Genomic DNA, 16,090 nt, shown 5'->3' with positions numbered 1-16,090 from the left:
AGGAAGAGAGCCCGCCCCCTCAGCAGCCCACCCTCCCACCCGCAGTCACCGTTGGTCCCACCCAGCACCGGGACCTCGCCTCCTTCTCAACCTTCCTTTGCTCTTGAAAAAAGAGGATTAAATGATCTCCGATTAAAACTCACAACCTCCAACCACCATCTAGAGCCCAAAGGAGAAAAACGAGACCCACAGGCCCCCAGAAGGAGAGGTGCAAACACAGGTAAACAGCATCATAGAAAAATGAAGGCCAGGTGCCTGGAGGCTCAGTGGGGCTGAACATCCGATCTGGGCTCAGGTTGTGATCTCCAGCCCGTGAGTTCAAGCCCCCAGTAGCGCTCTGAGCCGACAGCTCGGAGCCCAGAGCCTGCTTTGGATTCTGTGTCTCCCTCTCTCTCTGCCCCTCTCCTGCTGGCACTCTGAATCTCTCTCTCTCAAAAATAAATGAACATTAAAAAGTTTTTAAATAATAAGATAAAAAGAACAATGATGGCAAAGGGCAGATCACACATGGGGACTTCAACGCTGCAGCCCGGGGAGCAGAGGACTCTGTGGGGTGGGACTCTGCTGGCCTGGGCCACTTACCCTGACTCAGTTCAACCTTCTCAAGTGGTATCTCTCTTTTTTGCAATCAGTCCAACAGATACCACATTTATTTTCTCCACTCGATTGGCACTTTTTCTATTTTGTATTACTATCATCTTTTATGTTTCACGTCGGCACGGGCTTTACAAAGTACTTTTGTAAACATGGCCTCCTCCACTGAATCCTTGAAGCATCCCCTTAGGTAGCTAGTTACTCTGGCTGTACAGGTGAGAAAGGGTCCCAAAGCCCGCCTGCCGCTGCATGGGGCCTGAAAGCAGACGCCTTGCTCCCGGTCTCCAGGGCCAGCACTGTGTGGCTGGCAGGCGCCCAGCCTTAAATCTCTTCCAGGAGCCCCTGGGCACACACCATCCCAGTCTGCCTGCAGAGTCAGATAGGCTGCTGGGGGTGGGGGCTGGGCGGGAGGGAAAGTGGGAGGGGCTCCTGCGGACTTGCGGCCGTCCTGAGGCCAGGGGAAGGGCTGCCTAGGGTGCTTTCCATTAAGCCTGAGAAAACAAAAGCAGCCTTTCAATAGACAGGATCTGACCCTGCACGTGCACAGACACGCCTCTCTTTCCTTGCTCAAATCCCAGCCCTGGTTACACGTCACCTCATTTGGAAAACAAGGCAGCTGGACCCCAGACCATAGTTTGCCACTTTGATCTGATCCTCAAGTCTTGAGGGTCAGCAAGGAGACAAGGGAACGAACGAATAGGGAGTTCGTGCCGTGCGTGTATTCAACACGCACTGGACCACAGGTTTGGGGAGGGGGTTGGGAGAGCCCTAGTCTTGGTCACCAGCAGCACTCAGTGCTGTGGACGCTCAATTGAGTAGCAGGAATGTATAACCTGGACAGAGAGCAGCACCGGATGCACCATGATGAGAAGAAACCAGGTAAGGGAAACCAAGTTAGCTCTGCTGACAGAGGCAGAGGAACATTCTGAAATGTGGGGAGGGGTGGGACAAGGGCAACAGCAATGTGGAACAAGATAGGACGCAGACACTGAAGTTCAACAGGTGTGGAGAGAAGGACTGGGAGGAGGACTGGAATTGGGGCCACCTCTGTGCATGGAGCCTGGGGCCTGGGTTTGGTACAACTGAAGGCTGACGAGAAGGGAACAAGGGAGAAACCCTTCTGCTTCTCATCTGTGTGGTTCCAAACACCGACACAAACCCTTGAGCTGAGCACCAGCCTGGTGACACAGACCCTGGTCTGGAATCTAGCAACAACCAGGACGCCATTTTGGTAGCCGCCTTTGAGGATTTGGTGGAAGCCATGTTTACAGACAGATTTTGCAAACTGTAAAAGCCCGTGCCGACTTCCTGGTTCTCGGTCTATAACCACTGCCCGACCTCCTCGTTCACACACAGGCAATAAAGCGAAAGACCTCTGCACCGATCTAGCAAGCTGTGGCAAGCACTCTGCCAACGGAGCCACTGTTGGAGAAGCTCATCCAGAGGACGTGACCAATGGCTGACCAGAGAGCAGGCCCTGGGCAATCAGAGGGTCCTCACTTGCTCTCTGTCCTTAGGATGCACTCACAAGGGGGGCTGTTTCAGGGACACAGTCTTGAGGGAGCAGGTGGTGTTGACACCACGTGGATTGAATACATGACCAAACCCAGTCAAGGTCTCTATATAAACTTTTAGATTCTGGTGGACAGGTGTGTGGGCACCCAATACTAAGTTCATATGTGAGTCCCTTGCTTATTAAAACTGCCACCTACCAACCTGGAGTGGCCTGCCTTTTTCTTCAGTCACTCCTTGCCCTCCATGTATGGTGGCCTGTTTCAGATCCCACTCCCCACCCCCACCCCCACCCCGCCGAGGAAAATTCCTGAGGTTTCAAACCAACAGAAACAAGTCTCTGTGACTGAGGATCTTGCTGACAAAGGCTCTAACCCAACAGTGGCACCCTCAGTTTTGGACCCACCACCTTCCTGACATGGTCACTGGATACATTCCTTTTGAAAGGAAGATGCACTTTGTTATTGGGCTCCTGTTAAAACTAAACACCTGACCCAAGGAAGCTTGGACATTTTGGCTTCATAGTCACATTTGCAGGTTGGTCAACTTGGACTCAAATTCTCACCAAGTGGGAGGGATCTGATAAGCCCTGCTTGTCGCAGGGGGATGGTACATTTAGGGGTGCAGCTGGCCTGGCCCAAATGTCTCAGTTCTACGTGGAAAAGTGGCAGATGTCCCTTTGGGGAGGATTTATCCCCCAGTCTGCCGTCTGAAGCAAAGTGCTGGCTCAGCAGTGCTCTCAGGTCACCGGACCTGGACCACTGGGGTTCAGTGAAGCTAGAACCCAGTGCTGTCTCTGGCTGATGCAGACATTCAGCCTCAGAGCCAGTTACTCACAGCCGGACACGGAGGCTGTCATTCTACTTGGGGGGCAGAACTCAGGGCCACTGTCATGGCTCTCACCAACAGATCAGCCTTCCTGTAATTCTACTGACCCTTGGGCTGTGCCAATGGCCTAGCTATTCGGTCGGGCACTTGGAAAGCTACGCTGGTTACAAATCTCTCCTTGGAGACAGAAATAAAGCCAACTGCTGACCTAACATCTGAGGAGCCTGTTGTCTGATGAGACGGGCCTGGAATCAATGTGCTGAGGGAGAATCACCCCCATTGCTGCCTGGATGCATCATCATCCCGGATGCAGCAAGACGTGCACCATCATCGACTGGGCACGAAGTAAAGGGTCAGGATCTGATTTGGGCTTGTGACTGTTCCATTTGTCTCACAAGGAGGGAGGCCACATAGCAAGGGGCATTTTCCACACCTGCTCCTGGCACATGGACTTGATTGGATCTCTGACCTTCTCTGAGAGCAGTGGTGCCTCACCACTGCTGACACTTTTTTAGGGTACATGTTTCTTTTCTGGTCCAATCAACCTACTCCAGCAATAGCACTGTGGCCCTTGAAACTAATCTGCCTCATGTTTTGGCTTTTCATACCATTTTTAGTCTGACAATGGTGTGCTTTTTATTGTAAAGCCTCTTGACAGTGGGCTGATACTCAACGTAATTAGTGGATCTTTCATGCTTCCTACCACACCATTCACAGGCTGAACAGCCTTGTCAAAAGTTGACTGAAAGGGAGGTTTTTTAGTCTTTTCCCCTCACCTCCTCCTAGTCTGCCTTAGTAAGGCAGCTTTGGTCGCCCTGTGCTCCTATCCCCCTAAAAGCATAATCTCGTCTTGGCTACCTCCTGAGTAATGATCCGGACAGGTTATATAGACCTGTTTTGGAAATTCCTGGACACGATGCTTCTTTCTTTTCCCTCACAGCCTAATGACACCCCCAGGCTGGCCAGGCTGGTACCTCCCCTTGGCAGCAGCCCAGCCAAAAGAGGGAGGGGAGGCGCTAAGAGATTCAAACTTATTCTGGCTCAGTACTAAACTAGGATTCTGGGATTTACTTGGTCCTAGATTATAAGGGTAATGACCGCTTGATTGAATACATTGCTCACTAAGTCCCAAGGCCCACACACACATAATGGATTTCCATACATTTTATAAAAATGTTCTTGTTTTGGGGCGCCTGGGTGGCTCAGGCAGTTGAGTATCCAACTTCAGCTCAGGTCATATCTCACAGCTTGTGGGTCTGAGCTCTGCATTGGGCTCTATGCTGACCGGTCAGAGGCTGGAGCCTGCTTCAGAGTCTGTGTCTCTCTCTCTGCCCCTCCCCTGCTCATGGTCTCTCTCTCTCTCTCTCAAAAATAAATAAACATTAAAAAAAAAATGTTCTTGTTTCTCCTGTTGAAACAGGAAAGGATTCTGATTGGTGCCATTCAGGTCACATGCCAACCACTGTAGCTGACCACTGGCTACACTGATGTCAATCACTATTCCAAGAGAGTAGGGTGGTACAGTTGGCTGGGACTGGGGGGAAGCAACTGTGTAAGACAAGGAGGGTGGGATTTCGCTTACCAGAAAAAGAGAGCTTGGACAAGCAAAAAGGGACAGACTCCCACACTTAGAGAACACAACTTTACATGTATAAAATATGTATATAAACATAAAGGAATATCTGGATATGTTACATGTGCACCCCAGAAAGTTTGAGAAATATCTATTGGCTAAATTTCTTCTTCCTGTCAACAAAATTCTATGTCAATATGGGAGACTTTAGATAGTTCATTCTTAACTAAGTCAGGATATATTAATCACCCTGGGTTCAAGAAGTGTTCATGATTAAATGAAAAAATTGTTTGATGCATGGCAGACACTTTATAAGTGTTATATCTCCCCTGCACCACTATCCTTCTAGTCTCTATGATGTTACCAACAAAAACATGATTTTTGATAGGTGAGGTACAGCTTACTCACTATTTGAATTGGCAGTAGGTAACAGGTAAATTTTAGAAAGCCTATGCTAGCACGGCATTGCTGACCTACTTACCATCCTCCTCGAGGGGTAAGATGTACCCTTGTTCGGCCTTATTCTGATTTGTGATGCTAACGCGATGGAAGGCTTTATAATTAGACCCACATAAAACACGCCAATCTTGTAAACCTTACATCCTGAAGCACTTTAACCTCATGGCTAAAGTCACTATCAGACATGCTTCAATGAGTTCAAAGTCTTATTTCATATACCTGACTCAGTAAGAGGGTTATTGTAATTGTCTGCTTTGTCTCCTGCCCCTGTAACCTTACAACCTGTTTCTGTTTTGGGCTTCCTTAACTCTCAACTGTTGGTTGCCCATCCCTGGTGGAATCCAAGATGGCAGTTCAGTCTTGTCAACCTTTCTACTCTTAGTCTGGTCTCTTATCCTGAGTATTCCAACTGTCCACTTATCTGGTTCCTTTGGCCCCAACTCTGGTTCCTTGAATGGGCTCCCCTGGTTCCCTGCCCATCTCCTACTCCTCAGGATTATTGATTTCCTTGCCCTCCTGTTTCCTAAGGACAGGATTCCAGCACTCAAGGTGTCGATGCTCCTTCCATGCTGTCTTTGCTGCCAATGCCTGTCAGGTCTTGTGTCTGTTGTTGGCACCTTCCCTTTTTTCCACTCCACCCTTAAATGTCCATTGAATTTAGCTGCATGGAGCTCTTTGATGACTCAGTGAAAGGGGGCCTGGTGAAGTGATGGGCAGAGAGGCCAGAACGCAGGCAGCTGATACAGACTTTTTAAGGGATGTGGCTTTGAAGGACTGCAAAGGACTAGCACAGCTGACTTAGATGGGAGAGAGCTGAGGGTACCTATAGGTCACTGAGTGATCCAGTTGGGAGGGAGCAGTCGGATATAGAGGAGAGAGAAAGAAGAGGTGATAGCCTGAGGTTGTGGGGACGCAGAGATGCCATTTTCCACTGTGAGAACAGAGAGAGAGAGCGAGCAACAGTGAGCGGAAAAAGAGAATGAGCACATACACGAAAAGATGCAGAAACAAGAGTTGGCAGGTATGCTTACTGCCTTGGCTCTAGTCTCTTGTGAGGCCCAGTGGTTTGAGAGACTTTAAAAATTTAAGATACTTTCTACTGAATTTTTTTTTCTTTATACTCACCCAAGTAAGTTTCTAAGGCTTGCAAGCAAGAAAATTTGACCATGACATTGCTGATTTCAACTCATCAAAATTTTCAGCATTATTTTTTTAAAGTTTCTATTTACTTATTTTGAGGGGGGTAAAGGGCAGAGAGAGGGAGAGAGAATCCCAAGCAGGCTCCTCACTGTCAGCACAGAGCCCGATGTGGGGCTTAATCCCATGAACTGTGAGATAATGACCTGAGCCGAAATCAAGAGGTGGACGCTTAACCAACTGGGCCACCCAGGTGCCTCCAGCATTATTTTTTAAAGTGTGAGTATGGTTGACACACGATGGTACATTAGTTTCAGATGTACAACACATGATTCAACAACCCTATGCCTTCTGCTGTGCTCACCACAAACGCAGCCACCATTGGTCACCATACAATGCTATTACCATAGTCTTGACCATATTCCCTGTGCTTTCATCCCTGTGACCAACATTATTTCTACAGGGCAGACTCTTGACCTGAGCTTATTATAAGAAACTCCAGAGTCCCTAGTATACTTGGAACCCACCACTCAAGACTTGTTTTTTCTGTCTCTAAACAGCTCACCTGGACTCCTGCTACACACAGAAAATAAGCCATGTGAAGGAAACACCTTTCTTCACATATGTGTATTTTTTCCCTGTGCCTTACCTCCTTGGAATTTCTGCCACATCTGCATGGGGAAAACTTGGGGGGGGAAACAGTATCAGCTGGGGGTACTCCTCCAGTAACAAGTTTCCTGGTTTTCTTATCTTCTTGAGATGCAACTTATCAATCCATCTGATGCATTTGTCGGGCGTCTTTGGTTTTGGAGAGAAATTATCACTGTAAAAACGTAATCACGTGGAGAACCCTAACAGTTTGCAACTACACCGTTTGCACACAGCCACCAAGTCTGCTGCTTGGGCTAAACTTACCCAAGTATTGGAAAATACCAACATTCACAAACTATTTAGTGGCCCTCTCTTGGCAATTGCTTGTCAACTCAGAAACCATGAGGGTACGGTGATCAAAGGCCACCTCCCCAAGATCTGACTCCACCGGTCTTCCTTGTTCTCCCAACAAGATGCATGCTTCTGCCACTTTCTGAAGGCTTGCATCAGGCTGCTTCCCTGTTAGCAAAGACCTGTAGGTACAAGTAGTGACTGTTTTCATAAAGGCCAAAATCCTCTTCAGGTTTTTTTCAGTTAGGGAGAACAAGTGCTCACGCAGGTCTTTTGTAAAAACCAAGTGGTGTGACAGGAGCATTTGGAAAACAGGGCTTACTCTGTTTATGTCATGTCAGCTGATGTAGGTTCCATAGCAATGCTCTCGGCTGGGAGGGGACACCTGCATCCTTTGTGCAAGGGATCACCCCATAATGACAGTGGAGTGGGGCACATGTGCAAGGGACTGGGGAGGCCTCTCAACCAGCTGTACTTTAGATCCACGTGGGGCTGGTTACCATCAGAGATGTACCAGTACACATCCCTATCAACTTTTTTTTTTTTTTTCCTGGCTCCAACCTGTTTTCTGGTGACTTCTCCTTTGAATAGTTCTGGCTGGATGAGAACTGTACTCTCATGCCTTTTTGTGCCAACAGCTATATTCTTTGTGGCACTTCCTGATCCATTTTCATCTTGTTAAAACTCAACTTTTCCCCTCAATTTCCAAGCCCAGTTTTTAAATGTTTTTTGGGGGGCAGGGGAGAGGCAGAGAGACACAGAATCTGAAACAGGCTTTAGGCTCTGAGCTGTCAACACAGAGCCTGACACGGGGCTTGAACTCACAAACTGTGAGATCATGACCCGAGCAGAAGTTGGATGCTTAACTCAGGACTGAGCCACCCAGGTGCCCCTCCAAGCCTATTTTAATGAAGTGTGGATGCCAGTGATATCAGCACAAACACTGAATGGCAGATTCTTAATGCTATTGTATTAATTCAGTAATCTCCACGTTCTTTTGCCCATCCTTGTTCTTCTGCACGTACCAACTGAGCCAGACTGCTGCTGCACAATCCCCACCTGTCCAGACAGGGAAGCTCTTCCTGGCTGCAGGCACCGCCCTAGCCTTCACCCAGATCCACTCACGTGTGGGTCCTGTGCACCTGCTGCTTCCTGGGCCCACGTGCTCTTTCTCATCTGCTTATCAAACTTCTCCCCTTCAGCACGAGCATCCACCTATTCCGTAAAGCTGTAAACCTTCACGAAGGGGCTCTTTAGCTCTAGTCCAAAGGGCCAGACAGTCCTTCTCCAGTTTCTGAGGCACTTAGATGTCTCTATTAGCTTTATTACTTCTGTACTAGGATTATCAATCTCCATCTGGACCATGAGATTGCAAGCTCACACGATGAGGAGGACCCTGCCCTACCCACCCTTCCATCAGTCAGTCAGCACAGTGTGGACTAACAAGATTCAGTACGTGTGGAATGAATCAGTCAATGGGCCTCCAGTGTCTCGCATCTCCTCTGAAGCCACGGAGTGCTCAGGGCTGGAAAGCTGGACACCTGTCCCACAGACAACAGAGAACTGCTAGAGGTCCTGACCAGTGTCTCCAGGGATGTGAGCTCCCTGTCCTCCTCCTCTGGGAACCCTTTTATCCAGACTTCAGTGAAACTTTATGATGATGCCAGGTGCCTTGAGAAGAGAAAATGGGGGTGACCTTGTCTGGAAGGCATCAAAGATAGTTCTGGAGAGGGGATAAATAAAATCATGAATGTTACTGAAGGGTATTAAAAAACAAATTAAGGTATTTTAGTACCTCAAATAAAATGTAAGAACAAAGAAAGACTATGTTAACGCACGGACAGGACCTAAGAAGGTAGAGTGGCACATCATCAACTGTTCCTGTATTTGGGGGATTGGCCCTCTTCGACACAGCTGTTTCCAGCAGTTAACAAATGTCCTTCCTTCTTTCAATACATATTTGAACAGGCTCTACAGAACAGGCCTGCGGGCACAAAACCAGTGGAATGAAAACAAGTCCCAGGAACAGGCTTGTCACGTGAAGGTCCCACAACCTAGATGCCCTGGAGACTCCTGCACACTGTGCCCCAGAAACACGCTTAAACAAAAATGTTTACAGAAGTACTATTTGTAGAATAAAAAACACAAAAACAGGGGCGCCTGGGTGACTCACTTGGTTGAGCGTCCGACTCTTGATTTCAGCGCAAGTCATGATCTCTTGGTTCATGGAACTGAGCCCAGGTCGGGCTCCACACTGACCTTGGGGAGGCTGCTTGGACTTCTCTCTCTGCCCCTCCCCCACTCACTCTCTCTCAAATAAATGTGAAAAACCCCCACAAAACCAAAAATTGGAAATGACCTCAACAATACAGCAGGTAATTAAGATGTGGTATATTCATGTCATGGAATGAACTACCCAAGAAGTACACACTTAGATGGTGGAGATTCAGGGAACAGACCGTGTAGAGCTCGTGAGGCTCGTGGAGATGAGTCACTCTGACGCACCCCCAGCACCAGGAGACTGGGGAGGGGAGGAGGACAACCAAGGAGCCTCAGAAGGGAAACCAGTGAGGCTGGAGAAAACCCAGGAGAACATGTTATCCAGGAAGTCATGCAAATCAGAGGCGCCTGGGGGCTCAGTCCGTCGGGTATCTGACTTCTGCTCAGGTCATGATCTCGCAGTTGGTGAGTTTGAGCACCACGTGGGACACTGTGCTGATAGCTCGGAGCCTGGCGCCTGCTTGGGATTCTGTGTCTCCCTCTCTCTCTGCCTCTTCCCTGTTCGTGCTCTGTCTCTTTCAAAAATAAATAAACGGTAAAAATTTTTAAAAGACGTGCTTCAAAGAGGAAAAAAAGAAAGGAAATGAAATAGTGTTTCACATCAACATGGGTGAATTAAAAAATATTAATGAACAAAAGTAAATTATATAATTTTCATCTATATACATGCCATAAACAGGTAACTATGCACAATTATGCCACTTAGGAATACATACATAGATGACAAAAACTACAGAAAGGTGTTAATTACCACAAAATTCAGGCCAGTGACTGCCTCTAGGGATGAGGGAGGGGTGTAAATGGGAGCACAGAGGGTTCCAGGTCTCAGCCTCAGCAGTGGGTGCCTGGACATAGACATTTTCATTTGTATATTCACTTTGTACTGAGAAGACGAAAGAATACAGAAGAAAAGCATTAAGTGTGACTCATGGTTCATGGTTGCTTGGGGTAAAGATGGTTGTTCACACACCGTTCAAGGAGATGAAAGGTGAGTTATGAGGTAGACATGACGGAGTCAGGTCTGGCCAAACTTACCCTCTTACCAGACTTTTACTCTGAGATGGATGAGCTGTGAAAGTGCCTTTCGCAATCACCAGCTGCTTTTACACTAGACTTGGAGGAGAAAGAGGGAGGCCGACCTCACCGTGGCTAGCACTGAAAACCTTCATGGTAAACAATCCCTTACGGTTATGTATTTCTTTAAATGTTTATTTATTTTGAGAGAGAGAGAACGGGGAGGGGCAGAGAGAAAATCCCAAGCAGTCTCCACGCTGTCAGCACAGAGCCCAACGTGGGGCTCAATCCTATGAACTGCGAGATCCTGACCTGAGCTGAAAACAAGAGTTGGACACTTAAGCAACCAACTGAGCCACCAGGTGTCCCTGGATTTTTTTTTTTTTAAGTAATCTGTACACCCAACGTGGGGCTCGAACTCATGACCCTGAAATCAAGAGTCACCTGCTCCACTGACTGAGCCAGCCAGGCGCCCCTACAGTTGTGTACCAGATTGCTTTTCAGTCCCACTCAACTCAAAGGGCTTACCCTAACCCTACTGATTGGGGTTTCTAAGTTGGACAATACACCCTGTTACAAGGCTGAGGGTCCACCACTGGGACATGGTGATGCAAGGCCAGAAAAGGCGAGGGCAGTGTGCAGGAGGCACAGGTGGGAGGTGGCTATCATGCTGAGGAGCAGCAGTGCAGGACAGCCCCATCACTGGGGGATGCAAGCAGCAGGCCCAGGAGGGGGGCATCAGGACCCCCACAGCCGAAGGGTGACACTCCCCACGGTGTGCATTTTCCATGTCTCTGATTCTCTACTCACCACCTCTGAACCCCTACTTTCCCAACTTTTAGGTATCTGGGAAGAAAATGAACTGAAAATGAAATCAATAAATTTCATTCTGCTTGGCTACTGAAATTCCCACTAAATGCATAAATTTGTTTTCTGAGTTATCAATGAGTGTTAGAGGACATCTGTTTGAGAGAGAGTTTGCTTTACCTCTGAGTGGATCCAATGCTGGGAAGATGTTGCTCTCATGGCCACGTGTGGAGCTGGAGGCAACCTGAGAAACCACTCCCCTCCCATGGGCTCCCTCCTTGCTCAGCTGGGCTTGGCCAGGTGCCCTCCTTTGCACAGGGCCTGTGCACGCCTCCAGCATCACCCAGGCCACGTTGTGAGTGGGGAGTGGTCTATGCCATTACTCGTGAACCAATCAAGGGCAGGGACCTCTTTTCATTCACTCCCAGTAACTAATAATACCTGGCATATAGGAGGCTGTCAGAATGAAGTTCCTCAAACAAACAAAACTGTAGGGTCCCATTAGTGGCTCCCTGATAAAATTATGAATGTGAAATCAAAGACCCAACACTGACCTTCAGCAGTCTCATCAGGACACCCGTCAAGGGCTGGGGCAGGGGCAAGGTGGGAGGTGTCTGAGAACAACCCCTCACTCAGATCATTGACCAACCACCCAACACAGGAGAAAAACAACATCAGAGGATTAGCAACCTGAGCAGAGAGGCCAACTAAAAACAGCCAGGTTTCAAGTCCAGAACCATGTGATACAGATGCGATCTCACCCAACTCTGGGGAGAGATGGGAAATAGTTCAAAAAACAAAGTCCACTTCGGAGACATGATTTTATTCTAAAAGCGCTGAAACTCGACTAGTCTTTTATTTTTCCCACTTGGCTTCTCAAAAAGGGAGGCATAGTTAGGAATTCTCTTTGATGTGGTTTTACGGCAGTATTCCCTTCTTCTCTATTCTTTTCCACAAGAACATTCACTTTGATCCGACTTCTACTGCATGGCTGCAGGAGTGGATATGCAGTGATGCTTTCAAACTCCTTCACCTCTCTCTTTGCTCTCCTGTGCCTCCCATGGGTCAGCGGCGTGTTCTGGCCTCTTCTCAAGACTCCCTCCTTGAGTCTCTGTTTTCCCAGCTCTCTGCCCCGCAGCATGCGTTCCTGGTGACCTTTAATTTGTACCTGCTCCCTCTGGCTCACTTGCTTTCTCCTCTGTGCACTCAGGATGTTGTGCTCCTCTGGCACAATTCTGGGGAAGGTGGTTTCACCAGGAGCCTGTAGTAATGGCCTACGTGTCTTATTCTTAACCTCTCTGACCTGGCCTGCTCTCTGGATGTGACTTTCTATGTGTCCCCCCTCCCTCGCAGGAACCAAATAATACCGTTTTTGTCTCTCCACGCTTTGGGTTGTTTCCCCCTTCAATTTCTTCTCCATTTCACACCCTGTCTCTTGTTCCCTCATCTCCACTATTCTTTTATTATAGTAAGACTCTGTTTTGGCAAGCCAGTAGTCATGAGAAAGAGCCTGCTCCCTACACAGTGTCTCGTACTCCTCCTGGTATTTCTGAGTTATCAGTTGTCTTGTCGCTGTTGTATGCACACCACCCAGACTCTGTCAAAGTGAGGTAGAGGATTTCATAATGGGACCATCTTTTTACTCTGAACACATTTAAACAGGAGCATACCCTCATTACTGACAGCCAGAAAAGATATGTGGGTGTAATAATTGTCATTTCTACTCCCATCACTCCTAGGTGAACCCATGAGCTCTGAAAGTTAAATTACCCCACCAAAATCAATAACTAGTGCTTTAAAAATATAGTATTGGGTGCTTTCAACATAGTGTTTTGTTTTGCAAGCATAGATATAGTGAAACACATCTGCCAGTGTAGACAGGGGTCACCTGGGCAGGGTTTTAAACCCAAGGCTCCTTCTCCTAGTAGTTCCAAACCATATGACGTGAAGATTACTTACCAAGATTTTCTTCTCCAGTGGGGACAGCTGACCTGTAGCAATCCTGGGGTCTGTAGACATTTTAGCCCAGGACAATCTGGAAGACAAAAAGGCAGAGGTAGATTGGCACGTAAGCAGTGTCAGAACATATCTACTCACTTACTGACTGAACCAAAAAACCGAAGTGTTTTGGTCAAGGCCAAGGGCATGTCCCCCCAGAAAGAGAAAACCTGCTAAGAGGCAGGGCTACTCCAGGGCCATGTCCTCCATGGGAAACCACTGCATCCCTGTGATGGAGAATTTAATAAGAGCATAAAATCTTCTCATAGAAACAAAAAGCACACATGTCCCGTGGATCCCACATGAGCCGCTCTGAGTCTCGAATCTGGGACTGGGAGAGGGAAGAGACCCGCTCCTTGGTGAGGCGCTGCACAGGCACATCTCCGCTGGACGGCTCAGTGTTCCAGCCGCCCTCTCTGGGGACAGTCCCACACCGCAGGGTCAGGAGTCTGTTCTCTTTCCGCAGTTTCTCGGTCCGGGCCCTCTCCGCCTCTATCAGCACATACAGCATCTCTGCCTTCCGACCTTTCGTTCTGAAACTCTGTTCTCATCTGATTGCCCACCCCTCCACCTGCCGGCCTTACACGGCCACTCATCCTTCACCCCAGATCCATTATGAGACCATTCCCCATTGAACCCCCTTAGGATAGGAATTTGGGGTGACTTTTTGTAATTGGTCAGGCTGATGGCTACACAAGGCTGCCAACGTTTCATGTGTCATTCCCGGTCTGAGTCACTATGAGGTCGTAGTGGAGCCACTGGGGGTGTCTGGCACATCACCTTTGTGCCTCTGTTTGTGCTATTCATGGTAAAGAGCATGGGCTCTGAAGCCTGCCCAAGCTGTTTGAGCCCTAATTCCACGGCTTCTGAGGTGTGTGACTCAGGGCAAGTAGCCATTTCTAAGTCAGGTTCCTCATCTATAAAATGGAGATGTAAGACAAAAACCTGCTTCTCAGGGGTCATAAAGAACAAAGGTGGTTTAGATGGAAGAGCCTCGCACAATGCTTGACATATGGTAAGTCCCTATAAGATGGCAGTCATCTCTCTTCCACAGGTCAAGCCCTGGCTGTCTATAAAGTCTTTCTGGATGATTCTATGTAACAGTGATTTTGCCTTCTGAACACTTAACATTTTCTACTTCTACGATTCATTTGAAAACCAATCGGGGTTTACACCGAGACACCCATATTCCTGTATCATTTTTAACATTTTCATGCTGAAATTTAGACTCTTAAAGGGTGGTAACTACAATTTATATCTACAAACACAATGCGGTTATATTATTATAATGAATCTGGTATCAAACATTGGATCTCCCTGACCTCTTAGGCACATTCCTGTTTGCCTATAAATACTTTTATATTGTTTTAATTTAACTTTTAGGTAACATACGTTGCAATGACCCATGTTGATATTTTAAAAATATTTCTCCATACACAGAATCTAGCACAGCACCTAACATGAGTATGTGATCCCAAGTGCTCAAAATGATCTGTTGATTGATCATCCCTATCACATGACATGGGCATCTTTCTCTCTTACATTCCCTGTACTGCCGTATCTCCCTTTTCGCTGGGACACTTGCTAGTCTCCCTTAAGGTGTACAAGCACTTCCGTGTCCTGTGCTGGTCCTTGACTCTCACTCTGCCCTCCCAGTACTCGGACTGCATTCTAATCCTTTGTGCTCCTGATGGTCAGATAATAGTCTGCAACTTTGCAGCCCAGCCTTGGCCTAAAGACTGGGCATAAGTGCCTCATCAGTGATGTTGTGTTGGGAAAGGGCCACGCCTCACAACGCTGGCACATGAGGACAGTATTCAGCTCACGGTGGTTGGGCACTGAATACTGGTCAAAGTGAAAAGGGAGAGAGAGAGGGGAAGAGCTCATTTCGATGTCCATTTCCAAAGGACACACAGAAACTGCCTACACAATGGGCTCAGCACCAGACCCCCTTAAGACCACGTGACAGCCAGGTAAGTGAAATTATGGGGCCTGTCTTGCTCAGTAGCTTGCTCCGAGTTTCAATCCCTTCACTACTGTGTGTTTCCATTACTGCAGAAAACGGTGGAGCGGGGCCCTTCCCGAGGAGGGAATCACAGCTCATCTCCAGAAGGTACAGTGGTGGCTCCACCACTCCGTATGTAAAGGACTCGGCACAGCCGTCCGCTTGGCTGGGCTGGTGGGCTGGGAGGGAAGTAGGACCGCCAACGAGAGGCCGTCCCTTCAGGATCACGAGTTTCTACTTTAGACTGTAGGTTACAGACGAATGAAAACAGCTCGGTCTTGTGTGTTTTAACTCACGTATTACGGAAATGTCTGCTGTCTACCCAGTGGACGCCGGCAATTCGCAGTTGGCTGGACAGGAGCCGGAGGCCCCAGTGGAGGTGGGTCCCAGACCCGAAGTCAGCCTACGGCATGGAGAAACGCTACCCACGGCCGTGGCCTCACCTGGGAGGCGTGTCAGGACCTGTCCCGCTTCCCCCGATCCACCCGCAGCACCTCCTGCGCCTCAAGAAGCCCGCTCACTCCTCCTCGGGCCCAGGGCAGCCCCCGAGGCGGGCGTGCGGGCAGGAGGCCCCGGGAGCGCAGGAACCTGACGGTCCGGACTCCGAGCTGAGCTTTCATCCTCAGCGCAGCCGCAAGAGGGAAATTCCGGCTCTAGGGCCGCACAGTCCCAAGAAATCAAGTATTCGGGAAGGCTCCTTCGTTTTTCAGGGGCAGCGCCCCAACGATTGATCCAAGAAAACAACTATCCCAGGACTGGATCCTCAGGGGGGGAGCGATCGGAGGCGCAATGCTCATTACCCAGTTTCCCGAACCCGCAGAACCAGGTGGAAGGCAGCGCCCCTGCGTCCTCCGCAGACGTCCGGATCCGGCTCCGGGAACCTCCGGCCACAGCCGCGCTCACTTATGACGTCACAGCAAATGGCGCCTGCAGCTGGGTCG

At 48.6% G+C, this 16,090-nt stretch overlaps 2 protein-coding genes across 9 annotated transcripts in view; one reads left to right on the top strand and one right to left on the bottom strand.

The window, feature by feature from the left end:
- Positions 1 to 16,090, bottom strand: part of ZFP57 (ZFP57 zinc finger protein) — a 22,979-nt gene extending 6,889 nt beyond the window's left edge. Inside the window, exons 1-3 of one of the 8 annotated variants that reach the window (XM_045057009.1) lie at positions 15,950 to 16,031; positions 13,106 to 13,181; positions 8,171 to 8,768 (exon numbers count right to left, since the gene is read on the bottom strand). In XM_045057009.1, coding sequence (XP_044912944.1) covers positions 8,171 to 8,221 — 51 coding nt within the window. In that variant the 5' untranslated portion in view covers positions 8,222 to 8,768; positions 13,106 to 13,181; positions 15,950 to 16,031. The other 7 variants (XM_045057010.1, XM_045057011.1, XM_006931315.5 and 4 more) reach the window with 7 other exon arrangements.
- LOC123385263 (translation initiation factor IF-2-like) lies at positions 14,024 to 15,741 on the top strand. The gene is made up of 4 exons (XM_045057016.1): positions 14,024 to 14,159; positions 15,052 to 15,117; positions 15,203 to 15,257; positions 15,476 to 15,741. The coding sequence occupies exons 1-4, from the start codon at positions 14,157 to 14,159 to the stop codon at positions 15,739 to 15,741; spliced, it is 390 nt and encodes a 129-aa protein (XP_044912951.1). The 5' UTR covers positions 14,024 to 14,156.

Source organism: Felis catus, chromosome B2 (genome assembly GCF_018350175.1).
Source record: "Felis catus isolate Fca126 chromosome B2, F.catus_Fca126_mat1.0, whole genome shotgun sequence".
Classification (NCBI taxonomy): Eukaryota; Metazoa; Chordata; class Mammalia; order Carnivora; family Felidae; genus Felis; species Felis catus.
Note: the sequence above shows the minus strand (reverse complement) of the source record. Positions and strands in the feature narration are given on the sequence as shown.